Below are 22,764 nucleotides of genomic sequence, written 5' to 3' on the forward strand. Positions count from 1 at the left end.
TGCGCATACTATTTACTCTACTCTATTTACTATCTACTCTAATGTACCTGTCCTCTTGCTCAGTTGTGCACCGGGGCCTCCCACTCCTCTTTCTATTCTGGTTAGAGACAGTTCGCAATGCTCTGGGAGTAGTACACAGCGTTGTACGAGATCTTCAGATTCTTGGCAATTTCTTGTATGGAATAGCCTTCATTGCTCAGAACAAGAATAGACTGATGAGTTTCAGAAGAAAGTTCTTTGTTTCTGGCCATTTTGAGCCTGTAATCGAACCCACAAATGCTGATGCTCCAGATACTCAACTAGTCTAAAGAATCAACAAAACTGTCCTTCTTTAATCAGCACAACTGTTCTCAGCTGTGCTAACATAATTCTAAAAGGGTTTTCTAATGATCAATTAACCTTTTAAAATTATAAACTTGGATTAGCTAACACAACATGCCATTAGAACACAGGAGTGATGGTTGCTGATAATGGGCCTCTGTACGCCTATGTAGATATTCCATAAAAAATCTGCCATTTCCAGCTACAATAGTCATTTCCAACATTAACATTGTCAACGCTGTATTTCTGATCAATTTGATATTATTTTAATGAACAAAAAGTTAGAAATGTCCTTGTTTTTGAAAGGAAAGCTGTGGCCCCAAACTTTTGAACGGTAGTGTAGGTCTACGCCCAGTGTAGTGTATCAGTACATGGACAAATGGGCACAATCAGCTGAGTAAACAGTGGAGAGAATATGTAAAACCATCACTGTATCGTAACAAAGAAAAGTGATGTGACAGCAAGCAGCCCTATCTGACCATATTATTCAATCATAGCAGCCTACTAAATAACCTCAATCACAAATGGAATTTCATGTTGAATAAGCTCAGAGTGGCGCAGCGGTCTAAGGCACTGCTAGAGGCATCACTACAGACCCTGGTTCAATCCCGGGCTGTATCACGACTGGGAGTCCCATAGGGCGGCGCACAATTGGCCAGCATCTTCCGGGTTAGGGGAGAGTTTGGCCGGGGTAGGCTGTCATTGTAAATAAGAATTTGTTCTTAACTGACTTGCCTAGTTAAATAAAGGTTCAATAAAAAATCGATTAAAAAATTCTGAGAGTTGCATTTAACAAAATTCATTAGATATGAATGCAGCAGGGAATTGGGGAGCAAAACAATAAGAGATGTTTAAAGGGCTCAGATTCCTGGGGTGGAAATTATATGGCCTACACCTCGTCTTCCACTGTATCCAGTTACTCTGGTCTACCTCCTCTACTACCCCCCCTCCTACCCCTTTCCTCCTCACAGAGCCCCAGCCAGACTATACCAACAAAATCCTCTTCAAACTAGAGGGGGACTCTGCTGCAGCCTCCTGGCAAAACCTTCATTTTAGGCACGTGTTTCCTGACAAATAGAGCTTGAATCAGAGTCAGTCCTTTTTCTTCTTTACCTGTTAGGCTGCGATGAGATGTATCCCTGTCAGACATAGTCTCCTTGATGCTCAGGGCTGTGCTCTCCTCCCCTCCTCTCCCCATTGGTGAGTCAGTCAAGAGAGGAGCTTGAACAAAGCATTGAGAGAGAGGAGCTGCTGGGAGAGTGAAAGAACTGATACTCTCACTGACTCGGTCGCCTGGACAACCAGGCACAGAGGAGGGAGGGAAGAGAGAAAGAGAAAGGCAGAAAGGGAGAAAACAAAAAATGATGATAGACAAGACTTATTAAGCAAATTAAAGATCTCATAAATCTTGTGTAGGAGAGGCTGTTCTGAGGTGCAGTCGCTCTCCCTCGTGCAGCTAGAGTACTATGAAAATAAAACGGATCAACAGAGAAAATTAAGAGAGCATCTGGAGAACAAGTTTGAAATGAAATTGTTCAGCATAGGTTTGCATCCTCAGAAGAGGACCCCATAGGGCTGCACATCCCATCAGATCATACCTCTACTCATCAAGCTCAGGTAAGGTTCCCCAGCTCTGCCATACACTAAATGTATATTTTGTTTAGATATTACAGATGCTTAAATAATCAACTACACACCACAACAACAACTGAGCATGGCATTATCCTGTCATTCTCTCATTTACTAAGCCAAATAACACAGTCAATAGGTGGCAGCAAAAGGTCAATTCTGCCTGCAGCTTCTGAGGAGCACAGCTGCAGTAAATTGAGCTCTCAGGTGGATAGAGAAGTTTCAGAGACCTCTGAAGAAACCCAGGACCAGGCAAAGATTGCATTGGTTTCGTCTGTTGTCAAACTTCACATGGTATTGCATTTGAATTCTTAGATTGAAGGAAATTGCCCTGTAGATCTCCAGGCAATCATTCTGTCTTTTGCAATCACCCACCATCTCTCACACAAGTGTAGCAGCAATAGTGAGCTTTCAACTTCAGGTTTACAGCACTTGTATTTGTTGAGGGGGTCATCCATGTATGCAAATATCAAACAAATTACTATCATTAGGTGCAAAAGGAGCATGAGAGCGTGAGGTCTTAACACTTGCACTGTGCTGAACCTTTATATCCTGGGGATATGTGAAGAATAGAGGCATCGCCCTCAGTGATTCTCCTGTAGTGATACTCAGTGCTCATACATAAGCAATGTCTATTTTTTGGAGTGTTGGGCTGAGATGAATGTCCCTGTATTAAATGGTGTTGCATGCTCTGTGAAATTACACCATGCTGAATCTGTGGGGCAGGAGAAACAGTGTGAAATCCATATTGGATGAGATGGAGGGAGGATGAAACAAGAGGGAAGGAGGGGAGGAAGGAAAGCAGAGGGGAGTGTACTATTTTTAGCTGTTGTCAGTAAGGAAGGTTATGTACCCCCCTTACCCCCACCTTTCGATATGCTTGTACACACACACACACACACACACACACACACACACACACACACACACACACACACACACACACACACACACACACACACACACACACACACACACACACACACACACACACACACACACACACACACACACACACACACACACACACACACACACACACACACACACACAGAAAGTAAGAAAGAAAAGCTTTATACGCCTGTTAGTTAGTTGGATGGCATGCTGAGAGTGTTTATAGTATCACATCAGGTCCACATGAGACTAACACAGTTTGCACAGTACCAAGAAAACAGCACACTGCTACACAACTGCAATAGTCACCAACTTACATTCAACCCTGGTCTTTGGCGCTTCACACTCCAAAGTCAACTCAAAAAACTAGCATTTGGTCTGTGGAACAGTTACATATTGAGTTCTTTAGAAAGTTTATTCACATAAGGATATGAGTTGGTATTTTGGTATTTTATTAGGATCCCCATTAGTTGTTGCTAAAGCAGCAGCTACTCTTCCTGGGGGTCACACAAACATAAGACCTGACATAATACATTACATTAATAGACAAGGACAGAACACATTTCTTTTTGATTAGTTGTATCAGGGCAATTGGTATATCACAGCATTGTCAATAATGTAAAAAATTATCGACCTCATCAAATTCATGTATTTTTGCTGTGGAAAATCTGTAGTTGAAAATAATCTATAAATTCTACTGGACAGCAGCTCTACAATATGGGCCTGAAACTAAATGTCAGACCAAGGAGTGAGTAAGACTAGAAGGATAAAGAGTTCCCGAATCATGCTGATTGAAACAGATGGGAGAATGCTTTTGTTGTCCATAAAGCCAGTCTTCACCAAGTTCCCTTCTATTTTTATTCCCCACCTGCACAGTCTAAATTGACTCCCTCCGCTCTCAAGCACTGAGAATAAATAGAAAAGTTGAACGATTCTCTCAGCTTGTCAACACATTCCTCATTCTCGGTTCAGCACTGGGAGCGTTACCCTGCAGTTGAGGCTTCTCTCATAATTAATGTACATTAGATATCGTATGGTTGGCAAAGCGGCACAGCTGAATTCATTAACAGGGGAAAATGATGTGTCCCAGGAGCCTGTCAGAGACAGATTACTGTAGGAGGCATGGCAGTAATCTGCCTGTTGGTGGAGGGAGCCAGGGAGGGTCTACTTTACACTATGTCTGTGTAACGGTGCACTCAACCAGCAAACGACCATTAACATGAAATGCACAACGTTGCTTTAATAGCATAACAGTCTTTGATGAGTGGTGTAAGTATGAGGGGCCAGCATGGTGTCTCACGACAACTGATCAGATATTCCAGGGATGTGGAGACAAACAAGGCAGTTATGGAAATGTACAGAGCTAGCGGATTTAGACTGCCTTGAATATCAAACAGCACAAAGCTGCCTTTTATCACACAGGAGATCATCATTTGTTGATGGGTGACTGTTGCAGCCTAAGGTCCTCCATTCCCCTCCCTTCCCCCCCCTTTCTCTCCCTCCCTTCCTCTCTCTTCTATACCCTCTTCTTCTCCCCTCCCAACGGACTGATCTTGTGTCTAATAAATTTGTCCTCTGAAGGGGTTGCAGACCCAGATGTTTTCCCAGTGCAGACAGATGTTCAACTGCTCTGTTCTCTCAGTGAACACGAACATTGGTGTCCAACTGTGTCTTGAACAATGGCATGGCATTGGGTGGGCTCTATTTATTTAAAAAATGTTTTATTTAATATTTTTCTTTAATTATTATTTTTCTTTTACCTTTATTTAACTAGGAAGGTCAGTTAAGAACAAATTATTATTTACAATGATGGCCTACACCGGCCAAACCCGGACGATGGTGGGCCAATTGTGCGCTATGGGACTCCCAAACACGGCCAGATGTGATACAGCCTGGATTCGAACCAGGAACTGTAGTGATGCCTCTTGCACTGAGATGCAGTGCCTTAGACAGCTGCACCACTCAGGAGCCCATTGTCATGGTGATCTCCTTGGATATAGTGTATTTGTGGCTATGTGCAATTGCAGCTGCAAATCTGAATAGATAGCCTACTACAGCTGATAACAGCTAATTACACAAATTATCATAATGCCTATCTTGGTTCTTGATCAATGGCCATAGGTTTACTTAACCACCAAATTAACAGTCGATCCAAACACACTTACCTTATCAGAAATGTAAATATTCAAGACCCAGGCTGAAGACAGATGCTCCCGCTCTTTTGGCCTCCCTTGCCCCACCTAGATGACCCTTGAGCTCTATTTTAAAGATAGTCGATGACTTGCCAATTTTCCTTTAACACGACTATTTCCACTTGAATACCAAGTCACTGCATTATCTTGTGGTTGCAGCGGAGTGAGAAGAGGCAGGAACAATAGTTTGACACGATCAGGCAGAAGCTGTCTATCACCAGGCATAAAACACCTAACATATTCCACACCTCTATCTTACATTCCACACCTCTCTCCCCTGTCAGTAATTAGACAAGTGAGATGATTTAATTTGCTGCAGATCAGCCGAACCCAAGTCGACTGCTGATATGGACAAGGACACCACCGAGCACTCAAGGGGAGATGGTTTTCGCACACACTGAAGGAAGGAGTGAGAGGAATCAAATTGCAGCCAGTACTCTCTCTAAGCCCCCAGCCACAATTCAGCATCTTAAATGGTGGGCTTAGCAGACCATATACTGCTTTGGGCCCTTGAGACAAGGTCCATCTTCTTCCTAAATTCTCCCCTTTACTTTTCTGTGAGCTGAATAGGAACCCTGTGTGTCTTGGCTGTTGAGGGACATATTTAATTGTTGTGCCCTTGTTGGCTGTGTACTGCAGAATATCCTGAAACCACTATTATGTTTGCTCTGTAAATCACCTATAGTTTAGGTCTATGTTTTCATGTACAAGGACAGAAGAGGATTTACATTAGGAAAGTGAGTGATGATGAAGTACTGTGTGTTTGACAGGTGCTGCCATGGACTTAGAAGACGAGCCGTTGTTATTCCAGAGCAGCTGGGATGCTGAGGAGGAAGAGGAGCAGGACGAGGAAGATGGGGAGTCCGATACACAGATTAATGGGGGGAGCAGCACCACTGGAGGCAGCATAGTGTGGGGGGCGGTGGGCTGGGTCTACACACAGCCCTGGGTGAGTGGGGTGGTCCTGGGAGTTGGAGTCTTTCTTCCCTGTGCCCTCTCTGCCTACATGTTCCTATACTGCCCCCCATTGGACATAGACCTTTCCTACAGTGCCTTTGAGGTTCACAGCCACTTCTCCGCTGAGCGGTTTGATGCACTCACCATTGCCATAAAGACTCAGTTGGGGTCCTGGGACAGACGCAGGCGTGACGTGAACCACTATGACTTCACTGCTCTACAGGAGCTGCTGTTGGACAGACTGGGTAGGCAGGGAGATGAAGCATCCAACTGGACATCACACGGGGGGCTGAATTCGAAATCTCTGAAAAACCACACGTTCAAAAGAGTAGTTATGCAACAGAGAGGAGTTGCCCTGAGTCAGCAAGAGACTGAGAGGCATATAGAGGCAAGGGCTGGTAAAGCAAAGATAAGAGAGGAGGATAAAAATACAACTAACTTAGGAAAATCTGAGAGTCATGAGTCCAAAGGGGAAGAGGGCGACAGAGACAGTGAGAGATCTCGCACTAGGATGCGCAGGTTTGCTCCCAACTACTCATACCTGCAGAGCCAAGCCCTGTGGCGGATGGAGCTGGTGTTTGTAGCTCAGGGTGGGGGGGACAACAACATCTTCACCCCAGAGCGTCTCCGCACCATCCACCACATAGAGCACCTGCTCATGCAGCACCCCCAGTTCCACCAGTTCTGTTGGAAGCCTCTGGAGGTCCTGAGAGACCTGCCCCTGGGTCCCTCCTACTGCTCCCCTCCAAGCTCCCTCCTCTCCTACCTCTTCCCCAGTGAACGGGGAGGCAGGATCTACTATGATGGCATGGGACCTGACCTGGCTGACATCCATGGTGAGTCTGAGGTTCATAAAACGTGGCATTACTGTAGGTACAGTCCAGTGGCGATCAATGCCGTTTAAGATCCGCAAAGACATTTGTTTTTTCTTCATGGGTATGGCCTTATTTCTATTACAGCATATTGGATGACTGTCATTCATATTCCATTCACCCAGTTCAATGTAACTGTGATAGGTTTAATATACTACATGATACTCTACTTTTCCCTATATCCATCATGAGGTTGCTACAACCTAGCCTATGAATGAAAGTTTACAATGTAGATGCACACAGGTCGAGCTGATATACAGTAGGGTGCAAACATTAGTCCAACAGTTTCTATTGGACAAATTCAGGTCTGTTCATACCCGTTTTGTTCCGCTTGCTTCCATTTAAGAAACGTTTTTCGGCAGAATAAATACACCCCATATCATGTGTAAACATAGTTCCCTTTCATAGCAGCCACGTTGTATTCCTTCATGCATCTATGCGCTTTCCTCCTCTCCCCTTGTCCCTTTGCTTGTGGACTTCAATGCACAACACATAAGCTGTATGTGACCAGGCAAAAACACCTTTCCAAGCCAAACCATATCATAACCGCTACACACAGTCTACATCGTTATCTCCATATTAAATAAAGCAACATCATAGTCAGCATAGCTAATAAAACTAACATGTTAGTTAACCCGCTATAATCATGCAGTGACGTTACAGTGTACAGTCAGTAAGCAGTTACACCGGCAGGCCCCAGTGGAATACCAAAAGCTTACCTTGACTTGGAGGATTTCCCGTGTTGTGTTGGGATAGTCATAGCCAGCTAGCTAACATAGCATCCCTCTGTCTGAGCAGGGTAGGCAAAACTAAATAACAATAGGCAAAACTAAATAACATTAGCTGCATTAGCTAGCTAAGTAAGTGAAACTGAAATTGAAAAATGGCACTTTCTCTCTCTCTCTCTTGCTTCTCCATTTTGGGAAGAAATGTATTTGTTCAAAACTGTTCAACTATTGTCTTTCTCTCTCTTTGAGTTAACTACTAACCACAAAAATTCAGTCTTCAGTCACCCAAGTCATAGACTGTTCTCTCTGCTACCACACGGCAAGCACTACCGAAGCTCCAAGTCTAGGCCCAAAAGGCTCCTTAGCAGCTTCTATCCCCAAGCCATAAGACTGCTGAACAATTAATCAAATGGCCACCCGGACTATTTACATCGACCCCCCTCCTTTTTTTACGCCGCTGCTACTCACTGCATATTATCTATGCATAGTCACTTTACCTTTACCTACACGCACATTACCTCAGTAGCGGTACCCCCTTTATATAGCCTCGTTATTGTTATTTTATTGTATAACTTTTTATTTTATTTTTTACTTCATTTATTGAACTGCATTGTTGGTTAAGAGCTTGTACGCAAGCATAAGGTTGTATTATGTGACAAATAACATTTTATTAGATTTTATCCACTGCAGTGTTAGCTAGCTGTACCTTATGCTTTCAGCACTAGATTCATTCTCTGATCCTTTGATTGGGTGGACAACATGTCAGTTCATGCTGCAAAAGAGCTCTTATAGGTTGGAGGACGTTTTCATAATTACTATGTAAGTTTATTGAAGGGGGTGAGAACCATGAGCCTCCTAGGTTTTGTATTGAAGTCAATCTACCCAGAGGAGGACGGAATTGAGCTGTCCTCCAGCTACAATATGGTGCTACCCCAGAGAGTGCTGTTGAGGCTACTGTAGACCTTCATTGCAAAATAGTGTGTTTTAGTACATTATTTGGTGACGTGATTATATTTAGTATAGTTTTATCTAAAAACACAAACTTTTTTTTATGTTTTCCGATTTTTATTATCACAGAGGATGGTCCTCCCTTTCCTCCTCTGAGGAGCCTCCACTGGTATAGTCACTGCTCTGCATGATTAAGTAGGGAGCTTGTCCTTCATTTTTATTTTGGGAGGTCAATTGAAACATCAGAGGGATCTGGCAGTGACTACCACTTTGATCTTCACTTGTGTTTCTGTTCCCAGGTGCTCTGAGTCTAGCGATTACCCACCCACAGTTCTACTGGTATGTGGATGAGAGTCTGGCCCCTGACCGGCTCTCCTCCTCTCTTCTGCGCAGTGAGATCCAATTCGGAGCTCCGCTGCCCTCATACTACTCCCTCCAGGACCGGCCTGAGGAGCAGAGACAGCGCTTCAGGAACTTTGTGGTTCAGTACGCTGACATCCTGGCTCAGCAGTCCACCAGGTGGGCTATGGCTTATAAACTCTAAAAAACAAAAGAGCCATCAATATTGAGATTAACTGATGTTGTTCTTCATTGCCCCCAAGACTTGACTTTGTAAATATTGTCTCCGCTTTCCAGACCAATTGAAATTAAGCACATCAAAAGAGTACCTCCTTTCATGACACCCACACATTATTCTTCCATTCCCTCTTTCTGACTACGAACGTCTTTGGGTTTGTGTGATGCCAGCCAGGTGAAGGTGCTGTATGGGGGCACAGAGCTGTTTGATAACGAGGTGAGACAGACCTTCCACAGAGACATGTTGCTGGCGCTGATCAGTGGGGGCTGCATCACTCTACTGGTCTATGTCCTCACCTCCTTCTCAGGTAATTTCCCATGCACTCTCACACCTGCATTGGATATTACATGCATGTTATTCTAACATTTCCTATACTTAATTTGCTGTCATACATAGTATCTGATAAAAGCTAGCATAAGTATCTTATTCTTAGAATTTTGATACCACATGAACATGAGGTCTCCCACCCAGTCTATTTGGTGCGTCTCTACAGTGTTCCTGACATTCTTTGGGCTCACTAGCATTGGTCTGAGCTGCCAGGTGGCTCTCTTCCTCTACCATGTGGTCTTTGGGGTGAGATACCTTGGCATCCTCAATGGAGTTGCAGCCTTTGTGATCATTGGCATTGGTTAGTGACAATATTAAAATATACTCTAGAATTTCTCTCATGGTCAAACTGGTTGAGAAACAACATCTTTGTTACAGGTAACATGCCGCTCTTTACTCTGTTTCCCCTCTTACTGTTCTCCAGGTGTGGATGATGTGTTTGTGTTCATCAGTACCTTCAGACAGGCTTCCCACTTGGTCCACCCGGTGCAGAGGATGATGTACACAGTGAAAACTGCTGGCCGAGCCACCTTTCTCACCTCCTTCACCACCGCAGCTGCCTACGCTGCTAACACCTTCTCACAGGTACTCAGAAATATTGTCAGGCCATATCGCATAATCCTTCCAAAGGGAATGAATAGCTCTGAGGTCAAACTGTCTGTATACAGTATGTATCAATATGAAAAGTAGAATGTAAATGTATTGTGATATTGAGGTCTTTTACCCTTACAAACAGATTCCGGCAGTGCATGACTTTGGCCTGTTCATGGCCCTCATTGTCAGCTGCTGCTGGCTCTGGGTGTCCATCCTCATGCCCGCTGCCCTGTGTATCTGGACCCAGTGTGTTGACCCCCAGGAGAACACCTGTCTCAAGTGGTGTGATTCCATCTTTCCTCCTTTTTTTTGCTAGAGAACAGAGTTCCTACTGTTGTGCTGCTTGCCTTTTCATTCTGTTTTCCTACTATGAACAAAGTGAGGATCTAAAGCTGCATCTCTCTGATGCACTTTATTTTAAAGGTGGAAAGCACTTACAGGACTGTCAGTTAGTCACAGTCCTTTGTCAGATGAGGATGAAGATGTGGCCCTCCTGTCGGTGGAGATGGAGCCAGGTGAGATACTGATCTGGACAGAGCTGCATAAATAAATGGCAGGAGAATGAAAGGTACTAGAGTCCTGACACTATTCATCCCCCCTCTCTGTCTCATCCTGTCCCATCTAGGCTCCTGTGACACTGATGTAGATGCAGCCATTTTGTCCCTGTCAGTGGAGACCTCGCTCTCACCCCCAGGGCGGGGGACTGCAGGCGTGGTCAGCGCTAACCTTCAGTGGGCTCTGAGGCACTGGGTGGCAGAGCCAGCCGTGGAGAAACGCAAAGTCATTCTAGGTAAGGGCTCTGTCTGTCTGCAGGGGCTGGGAAAATCACATCTCATGATGCCCATATGCCTTTTTCAACTTAAGTGTTTTGTATTGCCTATCCCTTGCTCTTCCTCACAGAAAAGCAATTTAATCTAATGCCTCTCCCCTCAGTGATCTACCCCATCTGACCTGGCTCTCTCACAGGCCAGTCTTTGTCTTGCTGCCCATAGGCATCTACATCCTGGTCCTGCTGCTGTCTGCTGGGTGCTGCTGCCTCCTGCGGCCGGCTACTCATGCCCCGTTACTATTTCGCCCAGACACCAACCTTCAGACTCTACTGGGACTGAGGAACAACCTCAGTGCCCAGGGCATCTCTTGCCACATGTGCTCTGGTGAGACGTCACCATCGATCTGTGTAATGGAACCCAGATGGGTGTAAAGTAAACCGATTCCACTACTTTAAACCCAAATTAACTTTAAACCCAGGTCCTGCAACTGTCTGGCTGTAAATGTCTTCATATGACATGGTACAATTCATTTTAAACTGGGATATTAATTTACAGTTGACTCCTGATAAGAACTGACTCAATGACATTTTTCTTCCTACGGATATTTGCATGCTTGAGTTCAGTGCCCACATTCACAACACTCCCAGGCCATTGCATGTATCAGGATATTAAGGTCAGCTGAGCATTTGGCTTTGATTTGAAGTGTTGAATCGAAGTGTCATATTTCCTGCAGGTCTGTTCATGGAGAAACCACATCTTCTGCACAGCCCTACCCATACAACCCCCTCCATGCCTGGGTTTCACGCTCAGCAACATACACAGAGCCCTTCAAACTCAACTCTACAAAGCCCAATCACACCAAGCATATCCTCCATCACAACAGGTACTGGATAAAATGGTATTATATATCCAAAGAGGATTCACATGAATATATCCGTGGCAATGTTCTGGCAATGTTTTAATGTGTGCCTCTATTTCTCTACTGCTGCCACTCACTGTATCCTTTCATGGCAGGGCCTCTGTTGACAGTGTATGTCTCTAAGCTGGATGTGGGTGCTTCTATCACTCTGTACCGCTTCTCTCTGAATACCAGCGTGCCATCGCCCTGGAAAAGCCTCAGTGCCGGGCAAGGAGAAATTCCATCCTTTCAGGTTAGGAGACCCACAAATATAAACACACTATTTCTGGGTTATGATCTAATATCTCACCTTTGATAACCAACTCCATCATATACTTAGTATAGCTTCTGGTGTCTCTAAACAGGCATACAGTGGACCTCACAGCAACTTCAGCACCCACATGACTGTGTGTGTGTCCCGTGTGTACCACCCCCACCCTCGCTGGATGATCACTTCCCAGTCATGTGATCCACGCCACGGCTGGAGGTCAGAGTTCAGCTTCTATGTGGCATCGGCTGAGCAGCAGCACAGCAGGTAAGAGGAATGATGAGGGACAGATGATGGCTGAATAGTGAATTAGTCAATCAGTCAAGCTTTTTGTGGGCAAGTTGTTGACAGAGCTCCTTGTGCCTCCCAGGAGGTTGTACTTTGCCCAGCACAAGCTGAGTCCTCATCCCAGCCGAGTGTGTGCAGAACCACCTGGCTGTGTGATCAGCTCCGGGCCTGACGGACCCACAAAGGGCTCTTTCTACATTCCACTGCCCACAGGTAAGAGGGAGAGCACCTGGAGTCAGAAGACATCAAAACTGCATAAATGCTCTGCATTGGTTTATTGAATGTTTGAATATGAATGTGAGGGAGTTACTTTTTTTCCTCATTTGTACCTTATTTCAAAGATTCCACCTCAACCAAAAGGTCCAAGACTTCTGGTTTTAACCCCTGTAGTGGAGGTGGCTGTGGCCAGCCAGCAGTCCGTCCTCTGGTTGACACTGGTGCGATGGTGTTTGTGGTTTTTGGAATACTTGGAGTCAACCGCACCCAACGAACAGACAACCACGTCATTGGGGACATGGTGAGAGGCCAACTGCATGACAATAACGATATAAGGTGTAATTCAATAATCAATACTGTTTTAGTGGTATTGATTTGTTCTAAAATGATCTCCAAAGGGTAGTGTGATATTGGATCCAAACTTCGATATCTTCCAAGAGATTGGACACCTCTGCCAAATCTGTAAAGCTATCAGTGCTAATAAACAGCTTGTGAAGCCGGGAGGAGCCCAGTGTCTACCGTCAGGTACCAACTGCAGAGACACAGTCTAACAAATATAACCGCACACATAAACCATGTTTGATAGGAGTTACATGTATTCTCTCTCTCTCTCCCCCTTAGGCAACAAGCTTTCTTCTATCCTGCCCTTACTCAACCCAGACTGCCACTCCCTCCCTGAGCCCAACCTTCTGCCAGGCCAGCTGTCCCATGGGGTCGTGGGGACGCATGGTGGCAGAGTAAGCTGGCTCTCCATGGCCTTTGAGTCTGTGAGTACAACGGTTGTCTGTGGTGTATACTACCACCTCTAATGTAATGTTAATGTTGTAGCCCAGTCCAGATCTGTGCCAGAAACTGAGCCCATGTATTTTTCATCTGTCTGTTCCCAAGACCACCTACAAGGGGAAATCCTCTTTCCAGACACACTCAGACTTCCTCCAATGGGAGACCTTCCTACAAGAGCAGCTCTCGACTCTCCCAGAGTCCTCTGCTCTACGGAGAGGTTTCCAGACCTGTGAGCACTGGAAGCAGATCTTTATGGAAATCATAGGCAAGTGGAGAGGCCGGAGGACACAGTTGTTCCATACCTAAGGCACAATCAATAAATGTTTCATTTTTATGTATCTAAAAGATTATTTCAGTCCTTCTGGGAATGTAACCTTCCTGTGCTGACTGACTACCTCCTCTGTGGGTTTTCTGTAGGTGTCGAGAGCGCCCTCTGCAGTCTGCTCCTGTCCCTGGCCATCTGTGTGGCAGCTGTGTCTGTTTTCACTGCCCATCCGCTTCTGCTACTGCCAATACTCCTCACCATCCTGGGTAAGACACTGCTGATCCAACCTTTGTCATCAGATAGGCCCATTATACATAGACTGCAGAGAAAAGTCTCCAATAATAAGATATGATGCAGTGAAGTGTTATTGGGAATAATGTAAGAGGAAGTCATTAACTGTTGTACTGTACATACTGTATTTTCTGTGGTTTTAGCCTTGGGAGGGTTAGGGGTCATCTGTCTGTCAGTGTGCAACATTGAGCTCCTGACCAAATACAGGGGTCATCTGTCTGGTGGTGGCCATCATGTACTGGCTGGGCTGGGAGTTGGGGGCCGTGGAGGCCATCTCTCTGTCCATCCTTGTGGGCTCCTCAGTGGACTACTGCCTGCACCTGGTGGAGGGCTACCTGCTAGCTGGGGAGACCATACCAGCCACATCAGGACACACTATGGTACATACAACACATAATCTGATAATCATCTATAACTGGCATAGAGGTATTGAATTCACTCCTTTATATATTCTACTGTAAGAGAGTAAAACTATGTAAATTAAAGATTTGCCTCGACAATATTCAGTTTACCTAAAAAGGTCCTTTGCAGCCGTTTTTATCTCAATATCAAATAATTTCTGGATAACAATTTAGTACCTCACTGTGATTATTTTATTACAATTTTCATTGAAAACAAACAACAATAGCTTCTCAGCAAAGAGCAAAGAGCAATTTCTCAAGCAAGAATTTTGCTAGGACTATCTGGGAGTGGTCTGAGTAGGGAGGGGAAAACTGAAAATGTGCTGTTATTGTCAGAGGTTTGGAAGTGTTTCTTATTGGTCTATTGACTAATTTACATCACCAGGCAGGCCAAAAATCTCCAACCCTCCAACACAGGCTGTCTTTTCAAACTGCTCTTACACTAAAGGGGCATTATCATAATTTTCACAGTATTATTCCAACCTCATAGTTTGGAATTATATAAACACAGAAAAGTCACATTTTTGACTCCACAGGGCCTTTAAAAGTCATCATATTTAATGAAATAAGCCTGAGGGAAATAATGCATAAAGAGAAAAGACTCATTCTATCAATCTGTTTTTCATTCTCAGAGCCTGTCAGCTAAAAGGCAGAGAAGGTCCCTAGATGCAGTAAACCACGTGGGAGTTGCCATTGTGTCCAGTGCTGTCACCACCGTGATCTCCACAGTCCCTCTCTTTTTCTGTGTCATCGTGCCTTTTGCTAAGTTTGGCCAAATTGTGGCCATTAACACAGCAGTGTCCATCTTGTTTACCCTGACTGTGACTGCAGCCATGTTGGCCACCATGGGCCCTGCCAACTTCAACAGGCCTCCTGGTGCCGTGCTGAAGGCCAGCCTGGCAGTACTGGGCACCACAGCCTTTGGCGCTGCCCTGTGCTGGGCAGGAGGGCAACTAGGACCAGTCACCTGGCACACAGCAGTCACCATGTGACCCCACAAACATAACACAACTACTACTGTCACTGTTACCTCTGTAAGCAGAACCAAAAGGCTCGGTCTAAACATCAGTGTAGTATTGTTCTATAAATGCAGGTGGAAGGTTTCAGATGTACGTAAAAGCATCTTGTGGAAGTAGATATTTCTTTGTGTGGATGATTTAAAGTTTAATCATTTTTTTCCCAAAAGAACAGAACATAGTCTGTTGAGAATAGGTAGTCTGCAGGACATGCTTTGGTTTCTGTGGATGCAGCGTACTGCTGAAAGGAGATGACACAATGGTAACGAAATACTGGTTGAGTCCACATTGTACTATTGTCCACGTTATTCTGTTCCTGACTGTAAAATCACTGACTGTTCTCTGACCTGCTGTTGTTAGCACTGACCTCATCTCTGGCAGTTTGAAACCACACTTTGAGGTCCAAAAAGACAGGTATTGTACCATAAACAAATGCAAGCCAGAATGTGTCATGCACTCCCTTATTCCGGTGATATCACTCATATCACATCCCACTGGGTACATACCTCAGTTCAATGTCTAGTTTTGATTTACATTTGGTTGAATTGTCAACTAACATGAATTCACAACCTGGACTTAGGGGTAGATGTCACATAGGACACGGAAATCCAGGACACTGCAATTAGTATGATATGTTTCTTATGGTATGTACTAATTTGTGGATCTCCATCATCCATTTTGTATGATATGTTACAAATGATAATTAATATGATATATTATGAATTGCAATTCGTACAATATGTCCAAAAAAATATATATAAAAATGTATGGTGTTACGAATTTTGTTGTGGCTAGCGTCAGCTAGGTGGCTAAAATTAGCTATGCTGGTTAGGGGTTAAGGTTAGGGTTAAGGTTTGGTTACATATTAAGTAGTTGCAAAGTTGCTAATTAGCTAAAATACTAAAGTTGTTCTTTATGAAATTCGAACACACAAGCTTTGGGTTGCTGGACATTCGCAACCATACGAACCCATGCCAAAAAGAACTACTGTATCATACTAATTTGAGTTTACTATGTTATGTCTAGTCTATCAGACCAGGCTGGAATTCAATGTGAAATCAACAAAAAAAATCACTTTCTCATTGGGTTTAGGTTAAATGTTGGGTGAAAAAAATGACAACATTCCCTGACATTGATGACTTTTTGCAAATCCAATCAATTATCCACATTGATTCAATGTCAACACAGACCTTTTGGTTGAAATGACATACAATTTCTCTTCACTTATATGATTGTTCAAAAGAGAATGTTAGGAGTCATAAGGTTATTCACCACAAGGCAGATAAATGTACATTTAGAGGGATGTAAAAACATGGATGAAAGGTACTGCAGCTGTAGGCCTACTCCAGGAATTAACATGGGTAATGGGGAAATTATTTTTTTTTAATTCCCCCAAAGTTGGTACAATATGCAATTCCACAAAATACAAACAGGTTGTCGCATGGAAGCCTTTTAGCCTAGCATATTTACTTCAAACAAAGTCGCCATAAATGCAAAGCGAACGCATAATTAACACTGCCGGACTGCACAAGTGAGCCGAATGCAGGTAATAACCATCAGGAAACCCTTACAGTAGGCTATAGCCTAGAAATGAACATGAGCCTCGCTGGGCTGCTCTTAAACCTGTCATTGTGAATCTTCAGACAGGCACGAATTTGACAGGCCTATCTATGCACAATTCACTAGGCAGCTCTGTCACAGACACAATTCAGAGGCTATTCTAGAGCCTTGGCTATTTTCATATCCAGTCCCAATACCACCGAAACGCCAAATCCGAACTCCTGTATGCATGAAAATTCCTAACTTTATTCTGTAATCCATATGTTGCATTATTTGGGCTCCCGAATGGCGCAGCTGTCTAAGGCGTTGCATCTCGGTGCCAGATGCGTCACTACAGTCCTTGATTCGAATCCAGGCTGTATTACAACCTGCCATGATTGGTAGTCCCATTGGGCGGCGTACAATTGACCCCGCGTCGTCTGGGTTTGGCCGTAATTGTAAATAAGAATTTGTTCTTAAACTGACTTGCCTAGTTAAATAAAAAGTTGAATAAAAAATGTAATAATGATCCATGTAAAAATGTAATAATGTCTCACCTATGCATGGCAAAATACCTCTATAACATTTCCCCATCTTCTCTGCGCAGTCTGGTATTTGCCCATAATGAGAGCTTTGGTAGAGATTGTGTGATCAACAAACGGTATGCGAGTAGATACTCATGTTTTTGAAAGAGTTGGTCCCTGTTAAGATCGCCTACCTTGATATTTAAACTATTTCCACTCTTCATCTCCCCATTATTTATGAGCTGATCTGCTATCTGTATCCCATAATCATCTCCTATATTTGGAAAAATCTAGTTGATCTGTCATTCGTTGGAGGTTATCTAGCATTTTAGCAATTTTGGCTTTTGACTGCCATTACAAAGTTAGAATGATTCGACAACCCTATACTCGGTTCGCTCTGTCTCGAGATATCCTACTGCTGAAATGCACTGGCGATCAAAGATCATATTATTGCTGAATATATGTTTCATTTTCTCTGAAATCTGTACATATTGGCGCATGCAGTCAAGTGATGAGGTGGCACAGCGACCTTCTTATTTGGGGAGAACCCTGGAATGTGACCATATCTTGGTTTTAACGCTTTAAATGCATTTCCGATTTTTGCTGTATGGGACTATCGGGATAAATATGAATTATTCCCGGTATTTAAACTTGGTAGATTTTCGGGAAAATATGAATCCCTACTGTACTCTGACTCTTGTCCGTTTTATATATGTGCATCTTAGATGTAGTGTGAGATGTAGCTTAATGTGTAAGTATCTATGCTGCTAACACACATTTGAAAAGTGATTCCTTGTATCTTGAGACTACTAACACACTCTTTAAGTGCTGCAACATACTGTGCAAATAGAGCAGTGATTTGAGGAGCACCTTGGAGGAAAGGAAATTGCAATTCCACGAACAATGCCACAGCCAGGAGTAATTCAACTTCAACAGCAGACAAGGACATTAAGGAGAAGCCACACCTACCTGAACAAAATGCAACAACAAGAAATGCTAACCTGTCATTATGGTTCAAATGTACTGTACATTTCGCTCTGAGGTATGTACTGTACATTTCTCTCTGAGGTAAGTGGTACCCTATCTTCCTGCACTGCAGATTGTAAATGGGAAAATTGTAACATAGAGAAATGTGAGTTACGTTCTGTGGTGAAGGTTTCTCTCTTCTATGGCACAGTACATCTTAAAACATGTTCTTTCCCCGATGGGTGTAAACATTTTTTTATTTTTCCATGTGCTTTTATATCAATAGTAGGCTTGTATGCTTCCCGTTACCCTTTTTCTGTCCGCCTACCTACAATACACAAACCTCTACCAACTGCTCACACATTGGCTGTTTGAATGACTCAACCATGACCCAACCCTAAGATAATAATAATAACATGATCACTTGTGAGCCTCTCAGGTGAAGGCACTCAATGCTCTTTGCAAAGCACTTGATGGTACTTACTATAACTCACTCGGCTCCCTCTACTGCTTTCAGGCTAGTAGAGAGCACTGTTTTATACACCAACGCAAAGGCTCTCTCCTGCCCTGCAGACAAGGTCAAACACATTGGTTCATTTATGTGACACAATAATGGTTTTAAAGGGAGTTACTTGATGTAACTGTAACTAGTCTTGTTATATGTGTGTATTGCTGTTAATATTAAATAAAGCAGATATCTTTAGAAGAATGTTCTTGAAAGTGGTTATTTTCTTTCACTGCATTTCAAAGTTAATTTTAAAAGACTGATAATTGAAATTATATAGGCTAATGTTTGCATATAACCTTTGTATGAGCCATCTGTCTTAAATCACACATTTCAACAGCACTACCCACTAACTCTAAGCATTTATAGATGTTCTTGAAGGGCAAACATCCAACAGAGATGTTATTTTGGTAGTATTTGATTGCAAGTACTTCTCTCTACAGCTGAACAATCGAGTGGGTTTAGTGGTGTGTGTCCTTGTCCCCCCCCCCCCCCCCCCCCCCCCCCTCTGATTTAGCTTGGTAGCACAATGTTTCAGGAGAGCAGGGATACTAAGAGAGATGTCATAATCAGCTTAGTGTGACACTCAGCCAATGTGAGAGCTAGGAGGAGAGCTTGACATGTCTCCTCTAGTGACAGTTAATAATTCATGACAAATATCTCAGGATTAATAATGAATTGCAATGAGTGTAATGAATTTTTCATGTCAGCCATTAGGTGAACACAGAACTGTTATTGACACAAGCCTTATTGTCTGATGACTAAAATCACACAGCAGCAGTCTGCCAGCTTATGTTCAAATATGGAATTAGTATATATATTGAATGTCTGTGCTTGGAGATTCTGCCAACACTGTATACAGGGACAACACTATTGGGATTTCATCATTTGCAATTACTGTGCATCAACCATGGCAGAGCATATAATATCTAGTTAAATAAATTATTCCAAATCCATTTGCAGTTTAGCTACAGAATATTTCATTTTTTTAATTATACTGTACAAAACCATGTCCTACCTGCCAAGCAAGAACAAACAAATAAAGAAATACTATTCAAATTATCACATTTTAAAATGCACAAAGACCACCTATGCTATTTTTTACTCTTAGATGTGCAGATTTGGTTTCCAGTGAGCACAGCTAGTGTGAATTCACTGTTTGGTGCCACCCCGAGGATGACTGCTTGATACCATCTTCACTCATGCGACATGAATAATAAGGCAGTATTGTACAGAGCAAAACGGTGGCTGAACCATTGTCAGAGGTTATTGGATATGTTCACAGGTCAACATTAGTCAAACTAAACATAGGAAATCATTTAGGAAGATTATTTTGGGGGGGGGGGGGGGGGGGGGGGGGGGGGGGGGGGTGTTGTGTGATTGAATACCTGAACATTCTTGGCCTTCATTGGTTTATGGAGCTTGGCATTCTCAGACCTATGTGCTTCAGGCTATTAGAAAATAATCAGTCTTGTGGAAGCATTCTCTACCTCTACAGTGCCCAGGGCTCTCACCTAAACAGAATAGGGTAAAAACACAGCTGAAACGACACAGGAGCACACACACACACACACACCATTTACTTTGCTAGCACAAGCACATCCATTGGTTCTTACAAAACCAACCATGCTGAACATCTGCATTGATTGGCTATAGAGGCAAAGACATTAAGTGACAGCTGGCATTTTCAGTCAAATGAAAGAGAACCCGAAAAGAGAGTGGGATAACAGTTTTTGTCATGTATTCAACATCATTCTCGCTGCACAATACCAACACATCATAATACATGGAATTCAGCAGAGCCCCACCATAAACAGATGAATATATTGTGAAGGTGTTGCTATGACAATGACTACTCAGACTCGCCTGCACCAGACCCTTCTGTCACAATAAAGGGTTCTGGCCTGCCCCTGGAGATTGCACTATTTATGGAGAGTTTTAGTCTAGGGAGAGAAAATGCTGCACATTAAAACTGTACATGAACACTGAAACAGAACCCATATCTTTATTACCCCATGGTACAGGGTACAAACAGCTCTCAAGCACGCCTGAGAAACCAAATGGTGCAATGAAAATAAAATCAGGGAATAAAAGTGATAAAATGCATAAAAAATAAGTGAACTTGCATTGCATTTTACAAAAAAATCGTTAGTTCATGATTTTTGAACAATTCACTGTAAAGTGCTTACTGATGATTTGAGTTGAGGAAAGCATGTCATGTCCCTTTGAATAATCATACACATTACAATTACACAGAGAGATACAGCAATAGCCCCTCAATGGGCAAGCAATTACCAACCAGAAGACATAGGCCACATTTCATTTATTAGTCCTTTAATAAGATAACTGCTTCTTTAATTTCCTTGTTAATGGTAATAGCGAGAATCTTGCACTGGTTGCCAGGACAATGCCAATTACAAATGCTGGTGTTGTCACCCTACAGTTTCCTTCTCTCTTCTTGTAATTACATGCAATTCTCAGACATACAGTATTAAAACCTCAAGTCAAGGGCATCCCTCCAATCCTCTTATTGACTGGAATCCTTGAACAATATGGGTGGGAATGTGAGGAGGAGAGGAGCTCTAGTATTCTGGAGGAGTTTGGCTGGAAGGTTGAGGTTGGTGAATCCCTCTGGAACTTCCTCCGGTCTCCTCCCCCTCCTTTTCTCTCCTCGCCTCCTTCCCTCCTGGCGTGGGGGGGGGGGGGGGGGCTGGCCTGACAAAAGCAGGGATCTGTCTGGCTGATGCCTGCCTTCCTACAGGTCCTGAGAATCCACTGTTGTTCATTTCGCTCTCATTAGGAGGCATAGGAAATAAAAAAAGAACCAAAAAAAACCTGGGGGTAGAAAATTCTCCCCCTGAATCCACCTAAACGGATATCCACCCACCCGCCCCAATCATAACCATTAAAAAAAAGGTAAAAACAAGGTCTACTGCAGAATGGCTTTACTCCTCACAGTCTGTAGGAAGCTGGAGCCCCTTGGAGTTGAGGTGCGGTTGGTGGTCTTGCGGCTGTTCTGTCGTTTCTGAATGATCTTGGTGGCCGAAGGTTTCCGAGTGTCAGGCTGTCGCCTCCCCTGGGGGCCCCTCCACTTGCCCCTCTTCCCCACCCGGCCCTTTCCGGCCCCCGCTGGTCACTTGCGCGAGTGCAGTGTGTCCTGAAACTTGGTGCTGGTGTAGCGCACGTGGAAGCCCTTCTTGTTGATGGTGTCATCAGAGCGGAACTTGATTACAACGGAGTCGCCGGCAGAGTAGATCTCCTCAGGAGGCTGGGGGAACAGAGGAGAAAACGCACATGAAGTTAACCGCTGTCGCCTTCTGGCACTCCGACTGCACTTCAATTAAAACCAAATGATATCTCATAGATCCAGACTGAGGGGGCTGTAGGGTAAGGGAGGGGAGGGCTGTTGGAGTGAACAACTGCCCCTTATTCTCCAATAAAAATCATATAATGAGCTTTCCACCTTACTTTACAGTCTGTTTCCAGTTTAGTCCAATATGTCTAAAAAAAAAGGGCTTGATGGAGGAAGTGGCCCACTTGGTACTGTGAGCATTATATGTCCTCCAGCTCCTGCTAGCACTGATTTACAGGACCAGGCATCAGTAGAGTAGAGACACAGGCTTATTACTGATGTGTGTTAAATTAAATCAAGCTGTTCCTTGACCTACAGATTTAATGCTTCAACTCCCCAGTGGCCTCATTGTTTCAGCCCCCCCCCCCCCCCTACTGTAGCCTCAGCGTCAGCTGATTGGTTCGGTTACAGCTCAATGCTGGAGACCATGATAGCCTTTCACAAGCCAGCCAGGGTCCGCTCTTATCAAGCTCTGCTGCTACTGAAGCAATATACTCCAACCCGGTGGAACACATCAACTTTAACAAAGTGATTAAAGCCGGAGAGCGGAGTGGTAATCTTCAAAACTTTAACACTCAAACACAGACACAGTGTGAAAGGTTATCAACTGCAGAGCTAATTTTACACAATCTCTGAAAGTGTT

At 43.7% G+C, this 22,764-nt stretch overlaps 2 protein-coding genes across 2 annotated transcripts in view; one reads left to right on the top strand and one right to left on the bottom strand.

Moving 5' to 3' along the window:
* The first annotated feature begins 1,353 nt into the window (after nucleotides 1-1,353).
* On the top strand, nucleotides 1,354-15,677 carry disp3 (dispatched RND transporter family member 3). The gene is made up of 21 exons (XM_021621494.3): nucleotides 1,354-1,938; nucleotides 5,807-6,829; nucleotides 8,841-9,060; nucleotides 9,289-9,425; nucleotides 9,612-9,746; nucleotides 9,870-10,030; nucleotides 10,182-10,321; nucleotides 10,463-10,554; nucleotides 10,665-10,829; nucleotides 11,032-11,193; nucleotides 11,543-11,692; nucleotides 11,824-11,960; nucleotides 12,073-12,242; nucleotides 12,346-12,476; nucleotides 12,605-12,780; nucleotides 12,878-13,004; nucleotides 13,101-13,246; nucleotides 13,368-13,527; nucleotides 13,680-13,793; nucleotides 14,026-14,198; nucleotides 14,852-15,677. The coding sequence occupies exons 2-21, from the start codon at nucleotides 5,815-5,817 to the stop codon at nucleotides 15,209-15,211; spliced, it is 4,071 nt and encodes a 1,356-aa protein (XP_021477169.3). The 5' UTR covers nucleotides 1,354-1,938; nucleotides 5,807-5,814; the 3' UTR covers nucleotides 15,212-15,677.
* Nucleotides 15,678-20,488: 4,811 nt separating this feature from the next.
* bmp1a (bone morphogenetic protein 1a) overlaps nucleotides 20,489-22,764 on the bottom strand; it is a 50,332-nt gene continuing 48,056 nt past the window's right edge. Inside the window, exon 20 of the mRNA XM_021621495.3 lies at nucleotides 20,489-22,037. Within this exon, the coding sequence (XP_021477170.3) occupies nucleotides 21,903-22,037 (135 nt within the window). The 3' untranslated portion in view covers nucleotides 20,489-21,902. The remainder of the gene's footprint in view (nucleotides 22,038-22,764) is intronic.

The sequence above is a fragment of the Oncorhynchus mykiss genome, chromosome 11 (genome assembly GCF_057628025.1).
Source record: "Oncorhynchus mykiss isolate SJ-2025 chromosome 11, ASM5762802v1, whole genome shotgun sequence".
Lineage (NCBI taxonomy): Eukaryota > Metazoa > Chordata > Actinopteri > Salmoniformes > Salmonidae > Oncorhynchus > Oncorhynchus mykiss.

Bases quoted from the DNA above. Each gene is read 5' to 3' on its own strand.
- disp3 (XM_021621494.3), top strand. From the start codon at position 5,815: ATGGACTTAGAAGACGAGCCGTTGTTATTCCAGAGCAGCTGGGATGCT. The intron at 11,961-12,072 runs GTTAGGAGACCC...GTCTCTAAACAG, and splicing joins GAGAAATTCCATCCTTTCAG to GCATACAGTGGACCTCACAG. The intron at 12,781-12,877 runs GTGAGAGGCCAA...TGATCTCCAAAG, and splicing joins ACCACGTCATTGGGGACATG to GGTAGTGTGATATTGGATCC.